The sequence below is a fragment of the Sinohyriopsis cumingii genome, chromosome 1 (assembly GCF_028554795.1).
Source record: "Sinohyriopsis cumingii isolate HCF-2022 chromosome 1, ASM2855479v2, whole genome shotgun sequence".
Lineage (NCBI taxonomy): Eukaryota > Metazoa > Mollusca > Bivalvia > Unionida > Unionidae > Sinohyriopsis > Sinohyriopsis cumingii.
The window spans coordinates 164,683,363-164,709,662 of record NC_142961.1 but is presented as its reverse complement, the minus strand read 5'-3'; the positions used below and the strand labels follow the sequence as shown (position 1 = coordinate 164,709,662).

Genomic DNA, 26,300 nt, shown 5'->3' with positions numbered 1-26,300 from the left:
AGAGTCAGTCCATTTAGGGTTAACTGCCACTCCCTTGGATCAATAGAGTGTCAGTCCACTTAGGGTTAACTGCTGCTCCCTTGGATCAATATAGTGTCAGTCCATTTAGGGTTAACTGCCACTCCCTTGGATCAATAGAGTGTCAGTCCACTTGGGGTTAACTGCTGCTCCCTTGGAGCAATAGAGTGCCAGTCCATTTAGGGTTAACTGCTACTTCTTTGGATCAATAGAGTATCAGTCCAGTTAGGGTTAATTACTGCTCCCTTGGATCAATAGAGAGTCAGTCCATTTAGGGTTAATGGTCAATAGAATATTAATCACTATGCAGATACTGGTATCCATTTACAGTTTGGTCAACAGGAGAAACTGAGAATAAGCGCTTTTGCTTAATGGTACAGTTCCTATTATTATTATTATTATTATTATTATTATTATTTAATAAAGTAGCAGAATTAACTTATAATTTATTTCTAGAGAAATTTTATTTACTATGTACAATGAATTCTAGCAATAGTCAAACAGACAAATTAGATTAGTGAGACTGGGCTTTACAACCATTGAACAGTATTTGACCGTCTTCTTGGAAAATAACATGCTCAATGGGCCAGTAAATTGCATTTACAATATTACAATGTCACACGTGCCATTGTCAGGAGCATGACATGGATCAAGATATTGCAGAACCACCAATCATCATCATCAACGAACCTGTCTCATCAGATTACCGCAAACTTGACATAGGCAAACCAAAGTCACCATTACACAAATCTGCTCAGCTTAGTCGGGAACGCAGCACATCCTATAAGGAGAAAAAGAACAAAAAGGAGCAAAAGCCCTCTAGTCGACGGAACAGTACTGGTTGTGTTGAAGATTTGGTCAGTAGAAGGAGATGTAAAACTTTTATTTTAAATATTCTTTTTTATATATAGAGCACTGCTTCTTTACAGTAATATAGAGCACTGCCGCTTGATGATTGATACTGGCCATTTATTTGTACCACACCATACTGGCATTAGTATACATTTCCTTTATATCTTTTTTCCAGGTTTAAGTTCAAGTAAAATCATTATGATTTATGCATAACAGATGGCTGAAAACGTTGTCCCTAAGAATAATAGAAACACTGTCATTGGCGATATGATCCAATAGTATAGTATATTTTGTCATAAAGATTCTTAACAGTATCAACTGGTGATCAGATTACTTAGGATAAGAAAGTATAACAAAGGGACAACATATTTTTATCATAGGATTACCTTATGTTGATTGAGTGATTACCTGGATTTACTTATGTAATGATCAACCATAAATAATAGAATGCACTGTTGCAGTGTCTATCATTCCATCAATCCAAATGGGCATTATTTACATTTGAATTTAGAATTTTATTTTCAGTACAAATGAAAAATTGCACTTTTAAGATAATGATATGAAGTTATTGCAATTTAACTGTTATCTTCCACAAATGAATTTAAACCTGGGTACATTTTGCATCACAATTTTGAAAGCTACCATATATGCTCACTTATTAGTTATCCAACTGTAAGCATCATTGATCATGATCTGCCATTGCATAATGCACCAGCAGATCATGCCCTGTGTTGTTTGTTTCTCCTGATCAGTCTTAACAAACTAGAGATATAGACCTGTCACATAATGCACTGATGGATCAGGGTCTATGTTTGTTTTACTGATCATTCCTAACAAACTGAATACATATAGATCTGTCATATAATGCACTAATAGATCAGGGTCTGTGTTGTTAGCTTTACTGATTATTCCTAACAAGCTAAATACATATAGATCTTCTACCACATAATGCACTGATAGATCAGGGTCTATCTTATTTGTTCTACTGATCATTTCTTACAAACTGCATAGACATAGATTTGAATGTGCATTATGCAACAGCTGATGAATGTCTATGCAATTTGCAGTTGGATGCACTTAAGTATATATAATATCTCTAAGAGTGACTTGTTTAATGTATAGCAATTGTTTTCACCAGGTTTTGGTTTTCATTGTGTGCAACCAGTCAGCATTGTGTCAAGACAGATTGTCATAAAAGTTCCATAAAATGTTACATTTTACATTTAAATGCAGGGAATGATGAACAATAGAAAACAGCATAAAATTCAAACACCATGAAGATGTCATAAGATGGCAGTTCAAAATTTTTAGTCTGGTGAAAATATCCTGCTGTACAGTAAATGTAAAACTAACTGGAGCTTACTACCTCATAACAAGGCTAACATCATCTTAATAAAATATTTACTGTCATTAATCACAATGTCTGCACAATCCAATTTTCATGAATTGTTGGTCATATCAACATAGTGATTTCACTAAAAGACTTCTTATGATGTCCTTTTTCTCCTGCTTGAAAATCTTGCTGATGTCCAATATGGCCACCAAAGTTGGCATCTTAAAAATATTATAATTACTATTAATGGAAAGTCATACCTTGAAAATATTATCTCTTTTCTTATCCAAATGGATGGTAGTGAACATGAGGTTTTCACCAATAGACTTATTATGATATCTAGTTGGTCCTAAGTGAAAATGTTGATGATCTGACATCTAATATAGCTGCCATTGCAACCATATAAAAAATTGTTATCACAACTCTACTTGATGTTGTTGTTGTTGTTCTAGGGTTTAATGCCATTTTTCAGCACAAGATAGGCTATACATGGCGGCCAGTATAACTGGTGGAGGAAGAACCCTTGAAAACCCAGGGAAGAACCACCGACCAATGAGAAGCTACTGGCAGGCTTTCCCACGTACCCACACTAGCCGAGCTTTGGACTTGAACCGACGCAGACAGAGGTGAGATGGCAGTGATCCAGAATGGTGAGTGCTTTAGACCACTCGGCCACTCGGGGCCCCCAATTCTACTTGAACCTTTAAGTCACATTGATGTGGAGTTCTCACCAAAAGACTTCTTTTGATGTCCAGTTGGTCTTTAATGAAAATGTTGCTAAGCTGACATCCAGTATGTGATCTACATTTTGAAAATCTTGCTATTTTTTGCTGTAGAATATGCAATGGTTTCAACACTCAACAGTTAAACGGAAGAAATGGTCTTATCTGGAATTCCTTTAAATTCCCTTTATCCAGTACAGTGTCAGTCTCTTTGAAGGATTCTTGTTTCTTTTCTACTGGCTGAGAGGGCTAGAGACTTGCAGGTCATCAAATATATATACTTTTTTTCTCTCTAAGGAGTCTCCATATTCTCCATACTCTTGTCACCTTTTACTAGTTGTGAACTAGTATGCAAAAAAAGTCAAAATTAGTTTACTTTCAATACATACTGCTTTAAGACTCGGGACTATGTTACCTTTTCTATGCTGAGGCCATCCAATTTTCGTGACTGAGGCCATTTGGTTTTGTTTACTGAAGACATTGTGTTTTGACTACATGGACACATACACTAATTGAGTGATGTCATTATTATATTGGTTGTGGTATGATACATATCTTGATTCTTGGGTACAAATACAATACATACCATGAAATGTATCATAGAATTTGCAAGTGATACAGTACATACAAAGATATGTATCATAGAGTTTGCAGGTGGTACAATATATACCACCGTACATGTCCTTTTGTCTCTGCATGTAATGTCTGTCACAAATTTGGCATTGTAAGTGTCTGGCATTGATACCACTAATACCAGAATATATCATGACCATGTTGGCATCATAAGTGTGTGGCAGTGATACTAGTAATACCTGAAGATATCATGACCATGTTGGCATTGTAAGTGTGTGGCAACGCTACTGGTAATACCAGAATATATCATGACCATGTTGGCATCATAAGTGTGTGGCAACGCTACTGGTAATACCAGAATATATCATGACCATGTTGGCATCATAAGTGTGTGGCAATGCTACTGGTAATACCAGAATATATCATGACCATGTTGGCATCATAAGTGTGTGGCAACACTATTGGTAATACCGGAATATATCATGACCATGTTGGCATCATAAGTGTGTGGCAGTGATACTAGTAATACCTGAAGATATCATGACCATGTTGGCATTGTAAGTGTGTGGCAGTGCTTCTAGTAGTACCTGAATATATCATGACCATTTTGGCATCATAAGTGTGTGGCAACGCTACTGGTAATACCAGAATATATCATGACCATGTTGGCATCATAAGTGTGTGGCAACGCTACTGGTAATACCAGAATATATCGTGACCATGTTGGCATCATAAGTGTGTGGCAATGCTACTGGTAATACCAGAATATATCATGACCATGTTGGCATCATAAGTGTGTGGCAACGCTACTGGTAATACCAGAATATATCATGACCATGTTGGCATCATAAGTGTGTGGCAGTGATACTAGTAATACCTGAAGATATCATGACCATGTTGGCATTGTAAGTGTGAGGCAGTGCTTCTAGTAGTACCTGAATATATCATGACCATTTTGGCATCATAAGTGTGTGGCAACGCTACTGGTAATACCAGAATATATCATGACCATGTTGGCATCATAAGTGTGTGGCAACGCTACTGGTAATACCAGAATATATCATGACCATGTTGGCATCATAAGTGTGTGGCAGTGATACTAGTAATACCAGAATATATCATGACCATGTTGGCATCATAAGTGTGTGGCAGTGATACTAGTAATACCTGAAGATATCATGACCATGTTGGCATTGTAAGTGTGTGGCAGTGCTTCTAGTAGTACCTGAATATATCATGACCATTTTGCAGATTCTGCATATGGTTTTGTGTTATTGTTGTTGAGCCCACATTAGCTGGAAGCAAGACATAGCTGTCACTTTTCAGGCAACATCATTGGCTGAAGCTAGAATTTATATATATTTCCTAAATTCCATATTAGATTCCTATCTGCATATTAGATTCTTATCTACTTGGTTTGAATCATTATAAAACAATGATTCTGCAACATACTTGCTTGCTTGTCTCATTAACATTGCTTTCAAGATCACAGTCATAGAAAATTTGCAAAGAGGATTTGCTTAAAGCTTTTTTATTTGCTTCTATTTACTAAACCCCATTATTTATTTTTATCATGCATGGAATGAATCAACTTAGATGATTTATTCTTTGGCACGCTTGCTTGTTCTTGTGTGACCATGGAGTCAAGATCACAGTCATAGAAAATTTGCAATGAAGTTTTGCTTAAATATTATCATTTGCTTACATTTTCTAAGCCCCAAGATAGGTACATGGGATGAAGCAACTAAGACCATTTATGCTATAACATGCTTCTTGCACATATGTGACCTTGGAGTCAAGATCACAGTTATCAGACTTTAGCATTAAGGTTTTGTTTGGTCCAAGTGTCTTCATTTGCTTATATTTCCTAAACCCTTCATACTTGGAATGGTTCATTAAGAAGTTAGGGAATTCATTGTGACAAGTGTACTTGCCTCGTTGATCTTGAGGTTAATGTCAGTCGTAGAAAATTTGCATTAAGGCTTAGGTTCATGTTTCTACTGTTACAGATAGATGTGTCATCTATTAAATTTATAGTTTGATTTCAGTCATTTGGGTTTATGACATTGATATTTTAATTCTTTATATTCAGCCGCTGGCTAGTACTTTTGTGAAGTAAATGTACGATACCTGTAGAATTCTCATTCATAAGTCCAGGCTGATTGCCTTGGTCAAGTCAACAACTATTTTGTTCAAGTACATTATGCATTTAGTGAATGGTGGTCATGAAAAAATCACTTGAAACTAGGAGTGTCTTGTAAGCTAATCATTACCTAATTTCTGATTGGCTAATAAGGTCAGAACATAACTAATAGTTTTTTTATAATAATATGAATTAAATTGTTTGAGAACCCTTTTAGTGTTTCAGATTTTGTTGATTAGGTGCGAATATAGAGACTATATACAAGAAATCAAGCACCACTTAATTATTCTTCACTTTATGCCAGTTTTGCAAGAGAAAGAGGAAATAGCGATTTATTTATATGATTGTTTGTTGGAAAAGCAGAGTGGAAAATATTTAATTTAAGGAAGCAGTACCTGTCATTTGATGTGAATAAATAAAAGAGCTTGAATATTTAAATTCTTCTGTTGGATTATGTGAAACTGTCAGTGACTTTCATGACATTATATTGAAGTAAAACATTTGGATTTGGTACTGATTCTTCAGTGGTGCTGGCACTTTAGCACGTATACACATTAGAACCTTCATTAAGAATACCATTATGAATTATTGTGAAACTGATTGCACAATTTAGCATAATCTAATAATACATACACCGTAAGTTATTTTTAATTCTTTCACTTTGTTTGATTTTATATTTAGGGAAATAAATTTATATTTTAGAAAATCGAATGCTTGTTGGTTTTACCTTGTCTTGTTACCTAGATTAAGCCCCAAGACATAACACTACATTAGCTTGTTCCTTAACCCCTTGATGGATTTTCTCCTTCAAAATCTTCTCTGATCACATTAATGTTAGGATATAAGCCTGCTACTCTCTGAATCCAGTCCTACTAAAAAGACGAAAATTTTGTCTTTTCTGTCGCATGCTAAAAGCAAAACTTCTTGCCCATTACCTCCCCTTGACACTACCAGGTGTCATTGCTTTATTAATTTCACTTCCATACTGTCATTTTCTTGTGGATATCTCCACCTCAATCCATGCCAACATAAGTGAAAAATGTTAGCCAGCCACATTGGAATTTGATTTATTTTGTGTGCATTATTTATATATTTTTTAACATTTTCATATGAATTTGTCACATTCTACGGACTTTGTTTATTTTGGCCACGTGTACAGTATGTAGTCATTGAAGACATCTTGTCACTCACAGTTTAGCAAGGCAATATTTTCACTTACTCAACATGCAGAATTGTTAGAATATGCTTCTTTTTCCTTCTTGTGTGATTTCAAATGCTGACCAAGTGCATAAAATGCAAGAAATGTAAGGCCAGGGAGGATACATACAAATCTTGTCTAGTATGTACAAAATGAGCTTCATCTTGTACCTGCAGCACATACACTGAGTGGTGAGAAGAAAGTTTGGACTGTAGTTCTGCAAAAAGCAGCCAAATGAAGAGACAAAAGAAATAATTCTTGCAAAGATAACTTTGACATTCCAAGCATTCACCCACTGTCAGCATCTCTTGCAAGTCTTATTTGGGATGTTGATGGGATCTCTCCGCCCACCTAAAGTGCCATGTTCACAACCATTAGCTACAGTTACTTCAGCAGAAGTTGGGGGAAAAAATGTTGTTGTTTAGCAAACTACTGCCTTTGAACAGATGTGTCATCTGGTTCAGGAGGCAGTGATGCAGTTATTACAATCAGGTCATATTTTACCCATGTTTCCATTGTTTACCAGTACAGGTTTTCCTTACTCATTCGGGAGTGTTCTCTCAGTTTGAGGAGGTGCGAGTCCCCCATACATGTGTAGGCATGACCTTTGGGCCTGTAAGTCTTGGTGCATGTTTTTTTTTTTACCAGATCAGTGTGATGATTATCCTACAAGACAGCCTTTTCTCAGATTGAACCATCGAGTGGACTGAGTTTAGTTTCAGGATTACAGTGGAAGAAATAAACAGGTTGTTGTTGGCTTCAGAATGCCCATCAACCCAAAGCTACCATGCACAACTATAAAGTTAAAGCATAAGTTGATCTTAACAAGGAGGAAGAGATTCCATCCTTCAGATTGCTTCCCCAGTCAGCTAAAATTATAGGAATTAATGATTGTCTGTCAGCAAGAATTTATGACCCTGAGAATTCTGAAGTATCAGTGACATTTTAATTTGGCTGGTACAAAACCCACTCCACTGCTTTCCATGCTGACCTTCTGAAATGGGATAAAAATTTAGCAGTGATTTGCATGTTTTAGCTGCAGTTTTATAAAGTGGACAAGAATGGATTCAATGCCACTTCAAAACTGATTTGAAATGTTTTCGTTAATCTTCAGTGCTAGATTTGGATTCATTTGTGATTTTCCAACTTGTGCAAAAATTGGGAAATGACCACACCTGGGAGGTGATGACCTTATATGACATGACTTCCCTCTTTGGGGGTCAAAATTTAAGACATTTGGTGGCAGGCAGCTCAGGAACTGCTCCTCCAACTGACCCTCCATCCTGTTTTGTGCTTATAGGATGAGCCTCTCCACTGCTGAAGGATGATTGGCAGGGCAGGGTCAAACCAACCAGCCTCTGCCACTGCTGAAGGAAGAAATGGGATGGCAGACTCAAACTAACCAGCCTCTGCCGCTGCTGAAGGAAGAAATGGGATGGCAGGCTCAAACTAACCAGCCTCTGCCACTGCTGAAGGAAGAAATGGGATGGCAGGCTCAAACCATCCAGCCTCTGCCACTGCTGAAGGATGATTTGCAGGGCAGGGTCAAACCAACCAGCCTCTGCCACTGCTGAAGGAAGAAATGGGATGGCAGGCTCAAACCAACCAGCCTCTGCCACTGCGGAAGGATGATTTGCAGGGCAGGCTCAAACCAGCCAGCCTCTGCCACTGCTTAAGGATGATTTGCAGGGCAGGGTCAAACCAACCAGCCTCTGCCACTGCTGAAGGAAGAAATGGGATGGCAGACTCAAATCAACCAGCCTCTGCCGCTGCTGAAGGATGATTGGCAGGGCAGGGTCAAATTAACCAGCCTCTGCCACTGCTGAAGGAAGAAATGGGATGGCAGGCTCAAACCAACCAGCCTCTGCCACTGCTGAAGGATGATTGGCAGGGCAGGGTCAAATTAACCAGCCTCTGCCACTGCTGAAGGATGATTAGCAGCACAGGATCAAGAGCTGTTTTCATTCAGATATTCAGTTCAGAGCCCAGGCTAATGTCGGGAGGCAACAACTTAACCATTTTAGGAGGTAATCTTACAGGTGAGGTAAGAAAGCAAGTTTCTCTGCCACCAAGCCTCCTAACATTAGACATTGACCTTCAAACCCCGATGCCAGCAGACAACCCGATCATTGGATCACCCAATTTTCTTAGAATAAATGGGTGATCCATGTGATTTTCAAAGAGGCCTCCTCTCTACTTTTCATGGACATAACTGTCAGGCAGGGAGAATGACAGTTTTTACAGCATGAGATATTGTCACTTCTTGACATATGGGTGGTGAGATTGTGCAAAAACTGGTATTATTCCAAGCTTCATTATCCAGAAGGCGAATGACAAGTTGAAGTCAATAATAGACCTAAGTCATCTCAACCAATACATTATGCAACCAAAATTCAGGATGGAGATTGCAAGATTAATAGTCTCTCCATCAGAAGGGATGTTGTTGTTGTTGTTATAGGGTTTAACGCCATTTTTCAGCACAAGATAGGCTATACATCATGGCCAGTATTAATGGTGGAGTTAGTACCCAGAAAGAACCACCAACCCACGAGAAGCTACCAGCAAGCTTTTTCACATATCCACATTGGCCGAGCCTGAGACTGGAACCCACATAGACAGAGGTGAGATGGCATTGATCTGTGACGAAGAGTGCTTTAGACCACTCGGCCACTCACAGCCCCTCAGAAGGGATGAGTATGCCATTAGTTTTGATCTTTCTTTGGATTTGCACACTTTGGGGACATTCGATGATCAATCTTTTTATGACAAAGTTGATTCATAAGTTGCCCACCTTTGTGTTTCAGTACTGGACCCACATAATTTGAGTTGTGGATGCACTGTGAATCATTTGGGAGGGATTGTGGGCTTTTGCCTATCCTCCCCTCAGTCCTAGTCCAAAATTAATCTAGATGCTGCAAACTAATTCTGATTGCCTCTCTCAGATTGGACACATCCTGGATGACCAATTTACTCAATATAGCGATAAATCTGCCATGAAAATTCAAGCCAAGCCGAATCTTCTCAAACAACCACCCTGCCTAGGCTGTCTTTGTCTTCAGCTGCTTGGCTTTTGTCTGGACAGCCTTGTGAGAGAAAGAATTTAAACCTTTATTGTGGAAAGAATATCATGAGCAAGAATGCCTTCCACAATCAAGGCCTGTGAGGAAGAATATATTAGATTTTCAGGGACTAATGCTGTCAGTTAAATCATCCAATGGAATGCCCCTTTTCCTCAACTGGCTAACCTTTTTCTCTCTGGCTCTGAAGAGAAACAGTAGGCACCAGTTGCCATCAAGGTTATCACTCCATGATATCAAACACATTCCAGCATCATGACAGATGTCAGTCAAAATAAAGATATATCAGATCTTTTGGTTAATTTGATTTGAATCAACCAAAATCACTTATCTTGTTTACAAAATGGAATCTATCCTGGCTTTTGACATGGTTCAATTCAGAAACATTCAAGCCTTTACCCCACACTTTTCTGAGGCTACTATCCTGCAAAAAATGTTTTATGATAACATCAGCTTAAGCATACAGGATAGTGAGTTTCATGTCCTTTCCATTGACCCAAACTATCTTCATTTCAGATTCAGTGGTTTGTTGATCCTCCAGAAATAACCAGTCTTTGTAGCCAAAAATAGGTTAAAGTCAGCCAAGAACCAGAGAATCATTATGTGCTCCTCCTATTCAATAGTAGCGGTGAAATGATACACCTGTGCCGCATACTGATATGATTCATGATACACAGCCTGCAATATGATACATAACGATACAGATATGAACGTGATGGTCTTTCCTTGGAAGGTAGGTTGTGCCCCTTTATGTATGTTGACATACTGGTTGTATTTCCAGTATGCAGATTACAGACGGAGATATAGTTATATATTTATTTGCAATTCTCATTGATGATGACAAGAAAAAGAAAAATACTTTGAAACAGACTACCTGTTGGTTGTCAGTGAGTTTTATTCCGTGTTTTAAGCTACTTAATGGTGGCTCCATTTAGCCACCTGGCCTTTGTTTTGCATGGCATAAATGCTTTGAAATCATTGTATTACCAATTTCATGTCTCATTTTATCTTATGAAAGAAGGGAGAGAGTAGAAAAGAAGAATGCTCAGCATTCCCTTCTGCTATTATTTATTTTCCTAATGTTAATGTGATCAGAGAATGTATTTGAAGGAGAAAGCAAATTTTTCAGTAAATTATGTTTCTTCAAGAATACTTAACTGATCACATTACTTAAAACACACCCACCCGGCCATGCAAGCATCTTTGTTGGTATATTGTTCAGCTTAAAAAACTTGAAACACCTTGTGGTGGCAAGAGGAGATGATGGGCAAGAGTTATTGCCTTTTGTCTACATGAGATAAAAAGATGAATTTTCATCTTTATAGTAGGGCTGGATTCAGGAGGTTGTAGGCTTATATCCTAACAGTAATGTGATCAGATAAATATTCTCAGGGAAATGTAATTTGCTTAAAAATTTGCTTTCGTCATAGTAGGGATGAGTTATAAAGTGAAACAATTTTGCAACATGTTCACTTGTCTCTGCAAACTTAGTGTCAGGGTCACTTCAGTGTGTTCATTTGTTTATATTATTTCCTAATCTTTTCTCAATACATTTTCGTCATTTTTCGATAAATAATTATGATAATAAGCCAATTAACGCAACATGCTTACACAACCTTTTCACTATGGGGTCAAGGTTATATATTGTGTAGGAAATCTTGGATGGTGAGTTAAGTACAGGCCCTGGCCATTTTATTATTAGCTGTTACACTTCCTTTCTAATTATTTGATTTGTAAAATCAGAAAGATTTTAGATGGGAGTCTTAAATACAACTGAGGGATTTATGCTTAGGATTTTGTCTACCATTATGGTCTTAGCAGAGCATTAATGGATTGGAAATTACTTTTATATTAACATAAAATCAACAATTGTTCATACCTGGATTTATGATAAAAGATGGAAATATTCAGAATGTTTAGTAGATGGATAATAATGCAAGAGTGCCAAAATCTTTTAATAGTTTGATTGGAAAGAAACAGACTTCAGTTTTCATTCATTTCTCAACTTTAATTCATACATGTTCTTACACATCACCTCCAAATGCAAATACATGGATGTATTATCACTCAGTGCAATATGGATGGGAATATTCCAGCAGTATTAGATATCTGTGCAGAATATTGTTGCAAAAAATATTGTGATGCCAATATGCATTGATGAATAGTTACACCTTGAATCACAATATTGTACAGGCTGGCTTCTGTCTGACTTTACCACATAACATTTTACATAATGCCAAAATTGCTGATGTAGCATATATTTTATTTTTCAGCTTGTATATTATATTGCTGATACAGCAAACGTTTGTTTTTATATTACAGATAACAAAGACCAGTTCTGTCATTTACATACTCCATTGTGCACCTGAAAATTGCTGTCTAAATGAAATTTTAAAACTAAAGTATTCCCAGAGTTCATACATTATATACATGATATCTTTTATGAACAGACATGTAAATTGTAGGTGACCAACTTTTCATGAAGCTGCCATTATGTCATGTTGCATTTAGCTCAGTTTCTTAGTCACTGTTGTGTGTATAGTCATTAACCTTGATGAGTTTATTCGTCTTAAAGGTACAATTCGTATCGACCAAAATTAGGTCATATTGACCTTCTTGTTCCAGCAGTTTAAATAGATTTGATATTGTGCTCAGTTCCTCTGAAGCTATTTTATGTACAATCATAAAACTAGACTATCTTATTTATAATGGCTGGCACTACTCACTATGAACAGTGTAGGTCATAGTGACCTACTTGTACTACTCATTCTATAACATTAAGTTTTTGCACTTAGGTCAGGTCCTTCCTTGTGGGTTCATTTATTTATATTAGAAATAGTGACCTTCTTTTCTTGCATTGGTGACTATGCAACAGTTTTAGATTGTACTATAGTTGAGCATGTTAGACATGGCATTCTGTGGAATTCTAATATTTCTTGAGGATAAATAGATAACAACAAAGGTTTCAATCCTGAATGCAGTGCAAAGGATTTTGGGGTGGGATTAGGAGGTAGTGAAACATAAAAAATTGGGTATTTACAATGATTTCCGTCTCTGCTTCCTTTTTTATAGTGTTAGTCTGCAAGTAATTTGTGCACAAACAGTTAATGCTAGACGTAGTTTAATTAGATATTTTTCACAAGATGTCGTAGATATTATTTGGTTGCATTACTATGTAGTTATGCATCGTCTGTTCTGTTGGAATGTGTTTCTTCGTATGCTTCTTTTGGAAACGAGATCCATTAGATTTTGGTTTCAATTATCTTGCCCTAGTGTTACAGCTGCTCTTGTTGAACATACCGCCATCACGTGATACAGGCCAGTCAACCCCATTTATGCTGTGATAAACCCTCATTAATTGCATTAAATAACACTCCATACTACACTGAGCACTGGACTAAACACCTCTGGTCTACATTAATATTCACTTAAATGTAAACAGCAGTGAAGAAAGAAACGTTTCAAAGCCAGCTGGAGCAGAACAGGAAGAAAACTTCATTATCTACCTTTCACCCTTTCCTTCACAGTGATTTGAAAACTCAACTGCTAATTTCAACATTGAACTCAACTTCCACTTCAGTCATCAACCTTTAAGTTTGAGCAACCACTGCGCATTGCATTATTCAATGCCCAGTCAGTTGTACCTCCAGAAAGCACACAGAAGCATTTAGCTTATCAAATGTCAGGATAATGACACACACACACCTTCCTGACCCTAGTTATTCCATCAAGTCATCACCCTATCACTCCCATGGAGGTGGAATTGCTATCATCACAAAGAACTTCATGTTCACCATCTAAACTACACTGCAACTTCAATTTCTTGTGTGGTTTGAACTGGTCCAAGCCACTCATAAAATGAACGAAAAAGGTCATTCCATTTCCTTTGCCTCTACCACTCTCCTAATGAAAAAGTCAACTGAACCTCTCTTTTTGCATCAGCTTCATAAACTGGAATGTGGAATTTCGATAGGTGGCAGCCTGATTATTCTAGGAGATTGTAACTTTCACTTTGATAGTCCTGGAAACCTATACACATGAAACCTCTTGATTCCATTTGCATTTTCAACTTAGACAGTTAGTTACCCACCCATAAGCAGTCACATTTTATACTGGATTCTTTTAGATCTGATGATAATATTCTACAGTTTTCATTAGTGTCCCACGAACTTGCATCAGATCACTTCTGTATCATATGCCATCTTGATTTATCAGTCCCTAACCTCCATCATTGCTTGCTACTTAGAGAAACCTCCATATGATAAATAAAACTAATGCATGACATCCAAGCAAACCTAAAAACTTTGTTCCCACAGCTGAAAATCTTTGCTTTCATTATTTGACATGTCTTTGCAACCAAGTGCAGTGTATCCATTTAGAAGTGTTCTTCATGCTATAATAGTGCTAGGAGCCAGCTTGACACTGTTAAAAGAGAACACCTTAAGTCTGGGAGGCTTTGGTTTTCATCTGGTCTTACTACTCATAAACAAATCTATGAAGCTGCCATGAAGAATGTCACATAGTCAGTGCAGAAAATCACCTGCATAAGATCTGCTGAAAGTTCCACTACCTCCCCATCACTCTCATCCACAGAATTTCCATCATTTTTCAAAACTGCCTTTGTAAAGCCACTTTTGAAGAAAGCAGTGCAAGACCCTAATGATTTTTAAACAAAACTGCCACCCTGATTCTAACCCCCATTCATATCGAAAATCTTGGAGAAGGTTGTTCTTTCCCAACTTGTAACTCATCTGAATTTAAATAGTCTTTTAGCAATTTAAAGTCTTTGCTTTAGCCACAGTACTGAAACTGTCCTCTCTCTCTGCTTTGGATAATGGAAAGATTACTTAGTCCTCAACCTCCTTGACTTACCTGCAGCATTTGACACAATAAACCATTCACCATCTCTAGTATGTATTTTGGCATGCATTATACAGACTATAGTACAAGTCACATGGGTCATGTATGTGCATTTATTCATTTTAAATTAAATATAAATTGTTCTTTTAAAATTTAACACTAATTTTCTTTAACCAAAGTTGATTCAGTCCTGATTATTGAATGCTCTGCACCTTAACTGTCACCAAGAAATGTCCAAATGAAAATTTTCTATCGCTGTGGACTTTTACAATGGTTTTCTATTACAGTTGAGGGTAGTACAGACTTGTTTATCAATATGTGTAGCTTTCATTGTGACATCACAGCATGCAACATTCAATCTAGATTGTACTGGATCACATCGTTAGGTTCATTTCATCCAAAAATGTCTACGTACTTTAACACTGATTTTGTTATATCCACCTCTCTAAGAATCTAAATAATGACCTTCGAAAGGAATATGGATGTATACAAATCCAAATGAAGTGAATACTTGCCATTTAAGGGTATGTAGAAATAGAATCAAATTCTAAAAAATGACACCCAATACTGAAATAGTCGATATTGAATGCCTACATGATCCATGTTAAGATCGTACTTCCTCAAAAGGACATGAAGGTTGTCAATAAATGGCAAATATTCCAGCCCAGTTCATTCATCAATGTTTTGATGTTCCACAGGGTTCTTTTCTCAAGGTGAAAATTATTTCCACAGTGATAACTTTAATTTACTGGCAATTACATGAAGATATTTAATTACTCCTGTCACACTGGCACAGAAGGTGACTTCCATTTATGCTGCAATAACAGAACTACTTTCCCCACCATACAGCAAATGAATTGTTTAGGTCCTTCTGTAAGGACACAAACTGTCTTGCTTTTGATAGCCAACATGTTGACACCTTTAAATTTGATGGTGTGAATTTATTACATTAAGTACAGTCATGATGTGAAATGTACAAACATTGATTCACATGATATGCTTTTATCTAAACAATGCCTTCTGCATCAAACAAAAGAAGTGTTTAACATGCATACCTGAAGTGGTCACTGCTGATAAGCTCCATTGACCTCTTGAGGCAGGGTGAAACCATTGTTTGCTTAGGAAATTCCAGGCAACTGACCTAATTTTTATTATTATGGTTTAAATTGCCTAATTATTCTGTCAGGCATTAAGTAATATTATTTTGAATATTACATTTGACCAGTGAACCATTATTTACATTTGTTGGTTTGAGAAAAGAGTGAAATTTTAAATCCTGTCATTGTTATATTCCTGCATCAATAGAGGTAGTAATTCCCATTGTGGTAAAACCTCAACATGCAATAAAGGATGGGTGGTTGTATACATGCTCAGTCTCCTGCTTTGCTCCAATAATGCCCCTCATCCTTTACAAATGCTTGGATGAAAGGTTTATTATTTTCCATAAAGCCTTCAGCTTCACATGTATACATAGCATCTTTAAAGATTAGCAACAAAACATCTGCTAAAAACATCTAAAGAAAAAAGTGAACACATGTTAACCAATAAATCATAATCATACAAAAGATATGATTTATATGCTGTTAATAACTGCTTCTGCAAAACCCTGATTATTAGCCCGAATATCCATTAGATAAAAATGAAAATTCTTTACTGATGTCCAGTCTGCTGTTTTTAATACAGCCTTGTCTAAAAAGCAGCTGATGCTGTAACAGTTCTGTATGAATAAGCTTTGAATTTAGACATATCACTTCTCGATTGTTCTAAAACCATTTTTAACCATCTTGCAATAGTACTAGATGTCACAGTTCTATAGGAACAAAAAGATACCAGAACTTGAATAGATTTCCAAAGATTTTTAGTCCTGTCAAGATAATGCAACAAAGTATGCATAGCACAAAGCTTCTCATCCTTATAATGTAGTAGTTCCAACTGGAAATTCTTACTTTGTCTTGAAGTTTTAAACAAATCCGAAACATTTAATACTATTTTGTCTGCCATACAAATCATGTTTTGTAAATTCAAAGATTTATGAGTTTGTGCTCTTGGAGCTGTAAATAAAGCAATAAGAGCAACCGGCTTAATTGTTAATAACCTTAAAGATATAGTTTCCAAAGGATAAAGGGTACACAGGTAATTAAAGACAAGGTTTACATCCCAAGTGTCAGCATATCTTGGTTTTGCTGGACGTTTGTTTAACAGTCCCATCAAGTATCTATGAATCAACAAAGGGTTGAGGCACCATGCATTATCAAACACTGTCAAAGTGGTAAGTAACATTTCCTTGTGAGTATTGATGACACTATAAGACTTACCTTCATCTACCAAAGAATCTAAGTATGAAATAACTGTTACCTCAGAGACACAAAAGGGATTAATTTCCCTGATCTTACGCCAAAAATTCCATTTTTTCCGTGCCAAATTATATTGTTTAGTTGTTCCTGGTCTCCATGAATTGTTAATGATGTCCACGGTTGTTGTTGGAAGTCCTTGGTTTTGGAGCAATCTCCTGATACAGTCACTGTGATTAAAGATAGGGTCTTCCCTAGAGGATGAGTTGGACCATTGTTTGGAAGAGTCTGTATATTTTTTGTGCCTTGGAAGTCTAACTGGAAGAGAAATTAAACATGACAAGAGTAAAGGAAACCGGGATTGTGATATCCATTGTGGAACAGTTAGGAGTTTTTTTACTAACATTATCAACAATAATTTTATTCTATATTTTCCCAAGATTAAAAGGGGGATAAATGTATGGAATTAAATCATGCCAGGAGAAAGAAAAGGCATCAATTTTAAAAGCACCTGGTTCTGGAGACCATGAAATGAACTTCTTTAACTGACAGTTTAATCTAGATGGAAAAAGATCTCTGGCTGGAACAAAAGTCTAAGCACACAATCTTTGAAAAATTTCTTCTTTAGCATCCATTCATTGGAGTCAGCAAAGTTCCTGGACAAATAATCTGCCTGTATATTATGTTTGCCAGCAATATGGACCGCAGATATGACTATTTCCTTTCCAAGCACCATTCCCAAATCTGTCTAGCTAGCTGATCCAATTGCACTGATGCCATTCCACCCAGATTATTAATATACAAGATAGCACATATGTTGTCAGACTGAATCTCAATATGGATATTTTTGTGGTCTGAATGAAAAGCTTGTACGGCATAAGAAATTGCTAACAACTGTAGGTAATTTATGGAGAGAAAAAAATTGTCTCTTTTCCCAGCTACCAGAGATTGGTTTGTTTGAATCAAGTTCATAAGCTCCACACTCTGAGACTGATGCATCAGTTTGAATATTAAAAGCAGTCTTGTCTGATAGATTTTCCATTCCTGTCTGCAACATTTAGATACCACCATTTAAGTTCCTGGAGACTTTGTGGAGATAACTGAACTGTATTATCAAAATTTTGTTTTTACAAAGGCTTTTTATTTTATTATGTTCCAAATGCCTGTAGTGCATTGGGCTTCCAGGATTGCATAAATTGCATTAATAAGCATACCAATAAATGATGCCAACTCATACGCTAATATACTTTCTATCAATGAGCTTCTTGGGAAAAACATGATCTTTTCCATTTCTCCTCAGTTAGAAAAACCTTAAACTGTACAGAGTCTAACACAAAACCGAAAAAGGTAATTTGTTGAGATGGAATAAGCACTGATTTTTTGAGATTGATAATGAAACCAAGAGGTTGTAATGTCTCAATCATAGTCCATGTGTTTTGCAAGCAAATGTGATGTATAATCACCATGCAAATTCAATGAGTCATCAATATAATAGGAACACCTAATGCACTGCTGTCTAAACCATGCATAAATGGGTTGACAATTTGAAATAAACTTTGGAAATTTCTGATAACCTGTATGTATTGGAATACTAAAATAAGCATCCTTTAGATCAACAGAAGTAAAGAAATAATTTTTCTGGATGAGATCTAAAACAATTTGAAATGTTTCTTGCTTGAAATGTTCATAATGAATAAATTTATTCAGCTGTTTCAGGTTAATAACTGGCCAAATTTTCCATTAGGTTTGGGAACAATAAAAATGTTCGAAAGAAATTGATTACTCTCACATATGGAGGGAACTATATAGCTCCTTTGTGTAGAAGTTCAGTGATTTCATTGGATATAATGGTACTCTGCTCATCAGAAATGGGAATCTCTTTGGAAGAAAGGATTGGAAAGGCATGGAATCGGAATCTGTTTTGTGCCCCAAAACTGTTTGCAAAATCGACAGATCACAAGTAAAATTATTCCATGTAGCAATACAGTTTAAGTTTTCCCACGGAACTTATCTTTATAGATTTTAATTTGTGGGCTCATTTGGGGGACTAGTATAGCCAGGTCTCCTTCCTCTATTGGAATTTTGTTTTTGATACGTGTATGTATTTTGAGCACTATAAGGTTGAGATTGAAATCTTGCCCTCTGATTGAAACCTGGACCGCATATGGGTCCACTGCCTCTAGCACAACGGCCTCTAATAAAACCTCTGTAAATCCGGGCAAAATTTTCTTTTACAAGTGCAAACCCAGTGTCACATCTTTTAACTGTCTTGGCCACATCAACCCCAAAAAGCATGGCTGTTATGGGGGTATGCAAATTACAAAGATTGGAATATTTTTCTTTTTCAAATGTGGTCGAATCATATACCTCCTTCTGAGGAAGACATATTGCACCTGACCCATAAGGGTAATAGCATCTGAAATTAGGGTCTTTGCTTCTTCATCAGTAGTAATCTGAGACTTCAATAATTCTGCTAATTGGACAATTGGCATAATGCCTGCAGCAACAAGATTTTGTATATCCTTAACAGCTTTGTCATAAGAGTGAACACTGCTAATTTCATTCCAAATTTCTTGATTGACAAGTGGGAGACCCAACTTTGACAGTTTTCTGGGATTTTGTACTTTTGTACAATTTCATGTTGCACATAAAGAAGTGCATGCAGTATTAATCAGGTCTGCTAAGGATTTAGGTATTGGCTCTCCATTTTGGAGAGTTTTCAGTTTGGGTAACTGCCACATGTTATCAGCATTGCTTGTAGAAATACAGTTGTAATCAGGTTGCAAAACATCAAACAATGTCCCATTTATTTTTCCACTCAAAGGTATTGGCTTGAGTTGTCTGCTTGCATCACCCTCTGCTGGGGTAACATCAACATCGCTATATGGCTCTTCATTTTCAACTTCTACATGTAATTCAGGTAAGCGTTCACCTAAAAGGGCATCAATTTCACTGTCATCTGCCATAACAGGCTGTATTTGATTTAAGCTCAATTTTTTCTTCAAAAGCTCAATAGCTGTTTCAGGTATGTTATTTATGTCCATGAAACTGGACTTCCTCAACTGTTCGACATTTTCGCTTTTTGGTTGCCATAACAGGCTTGCATTTTGTCACTTTCTGAACTTTAGTCACAACAGACTTCATTTTTTTCTCTTTATTTTACTGTTTTTGTGGCTTCTTACCTCCTTTCTCTCTTTTGAGGAATTTGCCTTAACTTCGCAAATGGCTGCATTATCCTCAGGGCCAAAACCCGAAAATTCTAAGTCAGCTTCTAGTTCGGTAATTGAGAGGACTTCATCATCTTCAGTAGCAATTACAAGTGAACAAAAAGAAACGATGACATATAACAAGTATAGCTTGGACTACGTCCTAAGCTGGTTACAACACCACCTCAATGCCAAATACCTGCCTATTACTGAACTTATCGCTCCACTACAACGCCAGAATAACTATGAGATACCTCATGCAGGTGGCTTGTTTATATAGGATATTTCAGGCGACACATCATGTGACTGATGATGTTTCCTTTTCTTTGAAGAGCTTCTGTTTCCACCAGTGACAGTGTAACATTCTGTGTATACATGTGAGGCCGAAGGCTTTACAGAAAACAATGACAGATATGATCTTTGCAGTAAAATCTGAATATTAGCTTCATCATGCTTGGTCCTGGTCTGGGCTTTAGTCTCTGTGTCAATGAACCAGACTAACTTAACAGGATGCAATAAATCAATCCATATTCATAAAAACTGCCTGCATGTTTAAACTTTGCATTTATTGGAAGTGTTATCCAGCAAACAAAAATGCCTTGAAGGTGAAGGCAACAATTGGCTTCTTATCAAGATGTTGGCTGATTTTTATTATGAGTGAAATTCATTTATTTTAATAACAACTTTGTACCTGAATGGCTGGTATTGTCATGGTTCTAGCAGCTTTATATCTGATTAGCTTTAACTTCAAGATATCTAATGTGCTTAATAATGAGCAAGATCAATCCAAAATTATGAGCAAGATTATGCATATTTATGAGATGCAAATTTAATTTGCATTGTTTTGGATTTTTTTAAAATTTAATTTTATGCTATTGGTTATGTAAAATTGTATTTTGTAGCTGACCTTGTCCAAAATCAAGTTCATTGTCCACCTGAATAGAAGCATTTTTTTAATTTTGTTAACAACTGATACATAGCTAATATTTTCTCCATGAGTGTGAGTTTAATATTAGGATCATCATCAATGGAAGTAAACATATTTATCTTGGTCTGTGTCAAGGACATTGTGTTTTCCATGTTATTTATTATCATTTTAGTAAGAGACCTAATTATAACTAAAATTTTCCTAGAAATGAACTTTTGGCCCTCATTCAGGTTATTCTTTTGTGTCTTGGTTTTTTTTTTACACAGTCTTGTTTGCTGGAAAAAATATTTATTCCTTGCAATAATGTCTGAAGCAGAAATCCATCTTATTGATGTCTTATTGGTGTATTCAGTATTTCATTTGGGTGGAATTTATTTATTCAAATTATTATTCTCTGGAAATATAAAGTGCTGTTTAATATTCTTGGAAAGAGACATTAACTGGGAATTACAGTGAATTCATACAAGGAAACCTTGGATTATATTACTGTGATTCAACAGAATACTGTTGGCACATCAACACAAGTGAGGCCATTAGTACATTAGAGACTACCATCCACAACAAACACATCAACACCTTCAGAATTGGAAATTATAGGGAATACCATTAAAGATTATTCAGAACTTTAATCATCAGAACTTTAGTATTTCTAGCATTGTTTGGGATTTAATTTACAATAGCATAAGTGGGTTTTTTACATTTTCACTTTGTATTCTAGGGAAGTAAGTTATTTGTTGAATTTTGCTTGTTGCTTTTCACTTATTCTATTACTTATTTTAAGATAGAGTTGTAATAGATCAGATTTATACATATTTATGAGGAATATCAATGCATATTTATGAACAGATTGATGTATATTTATGAGCATGATCTATGCATATTTATGAGCAAGATGTATGCATATTTATGAGAAAGATATACATGTATGCATATTTATAAGAAAGATATATGCATAATTATGATGGGATCTTGCATCTCACTTGCAGCTGAATGTTTGTATAAAATATTGTGAATGCATAAATCACCATGGAATCATACTTATTATGATCATCTGAAGAGAGCCTAATGTGGATACGCTTTATGACTGAGTCTTGTAAGCACAACTAGTCTCACATTTTGGTGGATCACCATGTGACTTTGTAAATGTTATGGTCATCATTCACAGATGTGCATATCAACAAATTACCAGAGTGCCATGGGTGGCCTAGTAGTCTGAGGCATTTTACCCATCACTGTCAACTCTTCTCTGTCTGTACATAATTTTCTTGTTGCAAATGTTCTACCCAACTTGTAATGTTGGAACCCTAACATGATCTTCATGCTTTTATCCTTCAGTATATCTTTATTTTTTATTCTTTCAAGTGTTAATAATTATAACCAGAATGGTTTTACCAGATTATTTTATTTTTGAATTTTGAAGCAATTTTTTGCAGTGCACTGATTTGAGAGTGGTACAAGAATATGAATACAAATTCATATAAGTTAAGGATACATTATATTGCTGTATATGAGTTTTCTCAGCTACTTTTTGTCTTAAAATGTTTATTACACATTAACTTTTTCATTTTTAGCTGTATTGCACAAAGAGCATGAGAGCTTGTGTTGTAGCCCTGGTGTCATGGTTGCCATTGGCATTCTTGTTAACATCTTTTATAGTTAGGTCAATATACATGTGAGCTTTGCTGTCTTCTTATTGTTCCATTTCTTTTGTTTTCTTACTTGTATCCACTTTCATTACATGTAAATTAAAGATACCATGACTCAAATATTAAGCATATAGATACTGGGTATCACTCTTAGGACTGGAAACAATCACAAGGTTTAGCCTTCTATTGCCAGCAACCTCAGATACTTAAAACAACATATCGCTATATAAAAAAATAATTCAGTCATTCAAAGTTCATCTTTATATGAAGTAATTAACATTAATGTCTTTCTCTTGAGAAAATTTAATCAATCTTGAATTCGGGACATTCTTTATCTTTGTCTTTTTATGCATTTATTTATATGTATCTGTCATCGTAAAAAGTTTCTTGTCGCTATTCCTCCAAAATGGAAAGTCACATCAACGTGGAGTTTTCAGTGGACAACTTCATATGGTGTCTAGTTTCCCTAAATGAAAATGGTGCCCCACAGACATACAGTATAGTCTAGCACAGTGAACATATTGAAAATCTTTTCACAAATTCTTTTGATGGCTGGTCATATTGGAAATGGTTGTTTTTAACCAAAGTTGTCTAATGGTGTTTAGTTTGCCTTAAATGATAGTGGTGATGGTAATCCATTCATTATGGCTGTTGCAGTGGCTAATTTGAAAGCATTATCAGTCAAGAATATCAGAGATGGCTTCAACACCAGGCAGTTAAAAAAAAAATTGAAATGGTTTTAGTTTGAATTCCTGGAAATTCTCTTTGACAGTAGAGTGTCGGTCCCTTTGAGGGATGGATTTAGTTTGAATTCCTTGAAATTCATTTGGACAGTTGTGTGTCAGTTTCTTGGAGGGACAGTTTTAGTTTGAATTCCTGGGAAATCTTTTGGACACTAGTGTGTCAGTCCCTTTGATTGATGGATTTAGTTTAATTTCCTGGAAATTCTTTTTGACAGTAGAGTGTCAGTCCCTTTGAGGGACAGTTTTAGTTTGACATGTATTTGATTGGGCATTATGGATGGCAAATAAGGACTGATCATTATATATCATTTGTACATTGATGGGCATTGTGAATGGCAGATTAGGGCTGTGTTCATTATATATCATTTTTGCATTGATTTGATGGCAGATGGCAAGGGGGACAGATCATAGGGAGAATTTAAGAGCAAATCAATTGGTACATTGAAATTTATTGATGGTAACTGAGGGTGGTAAGAAACTGGAGAAAAAATTTAATAGAGCACTGTATATGTATGGCCGATCTATTTTATACTAAGTGAAAGTCTAAGAAGCATAGCCTTTAGTCGGTTTGATCAAGTCTTAATACAATAATCACTACAGGATTGTCATGCTGTTATTTTTTGTTGTTTTTTTTCAGCCAAGGAAAGCATTACTTGACCAGCTTGGTGTTATCCTTGGGGATGTTGATGACCGCCTACCTGTCCATGTGTTTCTAGTTAATACAGCAGAGTGGCAGGGACAGGTGGGTTCTGAGATGACATCTGATAATATATACATTCTGATTGTAATGCATTTCATGATAATTTGCTAATTAATTTCAATGACAGTTTGGAATTTCACTCACAAAAGTTTTATAAGCTTTTCAGGTGACATTCACTCTATATAGGGGAAAAAATTAAATAGAAGTTTTGAAGAAGGCTTAAAGATCAGTGAATACATTGCATTAAATCTATGTCTTATTACTTGGATTTATAACTTAACTTTTCATTCAACTTGATTCTGTTTGATCAATGTTGAATGTAGTATGTGCTTAAATGTAAATCAATGAATGCTGATTGAATTGTGGGTAGGTGTGTGAAACATTATGCCATAGACTAATACACTTTGTTCAACATTAGTGTTGGTTGGTTCCCATAGGCACTAGTCATAATGATAATACAAATCAAATAAAAAATAAAAAAGCACAGTGATAAGTTATTCTTCTTCTTGCATACTTCCATCTGTGGATTGTGATCTGCCATATCATAATACATCAGCAAATCAGGGTCTATGAAATACAGTCTACTTAGGGTTTCAGATAAAGAGCATAGGATCATATTGGCCAATTTATTATGTAATGGCAAATCAGGGTCTAAGTTGTACACACATGTTGCTTTCATTCAGTTGAAACTTAACTGTTATAGCCTGGTCTGAATTGTCTACATCAGTTGGATGACAAAAATTGCATTATAATGACTATAGTACATTCAAGATTAGTTGATACGGGTGCATTCATGCAGTAATTTTGTTTATAGTAATGTTTGAGTAATAAGCAAGACATATCAGTCATATAGGTTACCATTTTTTTAATTTGTGAAGTTAAGACTCATTAATGCTCAGTTTAAGGTTACTACTAGGTTTTGCAGTGCAAATCAATCCTTTTTTTTGTGCAATGTCATTCTTAGACTAGGTTCCCATACACATTGATTGACTGGAACCAAGTTTTGAATTTTATTTTGATGTGAATGAAAATTTAAAAAAAGTTTGTGACAGCTAAATTGCTGGCCGATTGGCAAATTTTTTCAGGTGATTAGGTTTAACAGATTTTTGTAAGATAAACATTTTGTGTCAGATTAACAATTTTTAAAACGATTCTAATAGGACATATTTTGACGTGCTGGATTTTAAAATAAAATGAACATTATAATGCAAATTGTTGCAAGCCTGGATTCACCAACAGAATTTGAGACTGGACTAGCTGGCCAGTTGTACTTTTTTAAAGCCATTTGAGATTAAGGCATGAAACTCTAGATGTTGTGTCACTGTGCTATCTTGAAGGTCAAGGCCATGGTTCGATATTTTGTATCCATCATGCTTTCCCTTTTTCTAAATAATTTTAAAGCCATTTGAGAATAATGGATGAAACTTTTGTATACATGTACATCATCACTAAAAGGTGTGTCTCATACCACATTGGAGATCATATCTGTAAAGTCATAGTCACAGCTCATTATTTGGTGTTTTCATTGCCACACTGTAACTTTAAAACTGTTTAACACATTAACCCCTGGAGGTTTTTTGTCGTTTTCATCTGAAATTCGAGTAGGAACCACATTTTGAAAGCTATTTTCGAATACATCTTAAAATGTCAACTTCCAGGTGATCTTCCAATAACATAATGCCTAGTTGTGTTAGGAACATCGTTTTACATTGGCTATTTGGCTCACGCATGAGCAGAAGGGTAAAAGTGGGATGTGTGTGTGTTTTTTTTAATATATTTTTTATAAAAATTTGTTTGTTGCTTAATGGACCTTTCGTATCGAGACCACTCTTTATTCCAGATGCCCATCTTTTCCTACTTTTTGCAATGGTTCATCTGTCTTTTTGCAGTTCGTACCGGTCTGCCTTAGATCTGAGACCAAAAAGTCTAAAATCTGGACACAAAATTGGATTCCGACCACGGGCGAATTTTGGGTTGAAAAAAATTGGGTCCAAAACATGAGGTTTTTCC

The 26,300-nt window shown here is 35.9% G+C and overlaps 1 protein-coding gene and 1 pseudogene across 3 annotated transcripts in view; one reads left to right on the top strand and one right to left on the bottom strand.

Moving 5' to 3' along the window:
- The window catches only part of LOC149808301 (phosphofurin acidic cluster sorting protein 2-like), a 198,960-nt gene that overhangs the window by 86,710 nt on the left and 85,950 nt on the right, over positions 1-26,300 (top strand). For 2 of the 3 annotated variants that reach the window (XM_089975790.1, XM_089975784.1), the window contains exons 11-12: positions 654-875; positions 24,228-24,332. In XM_089975790.1, coding sequence (XP_089831916.1) covers positions 654-875; positions 24,228-24,332 — 327 coding nt within the window. The remainder of the gene's footprint in view (positions 1-653; positions 876-24,227; positions 24,333-26,300) is intronic. The other variant, XM_089975795.1, reaches the window with a different exon arrangement.
- Positions 19,090-20,033, bottom strand: LOC149808302 (uncharacterized; annotated as a pseudogene).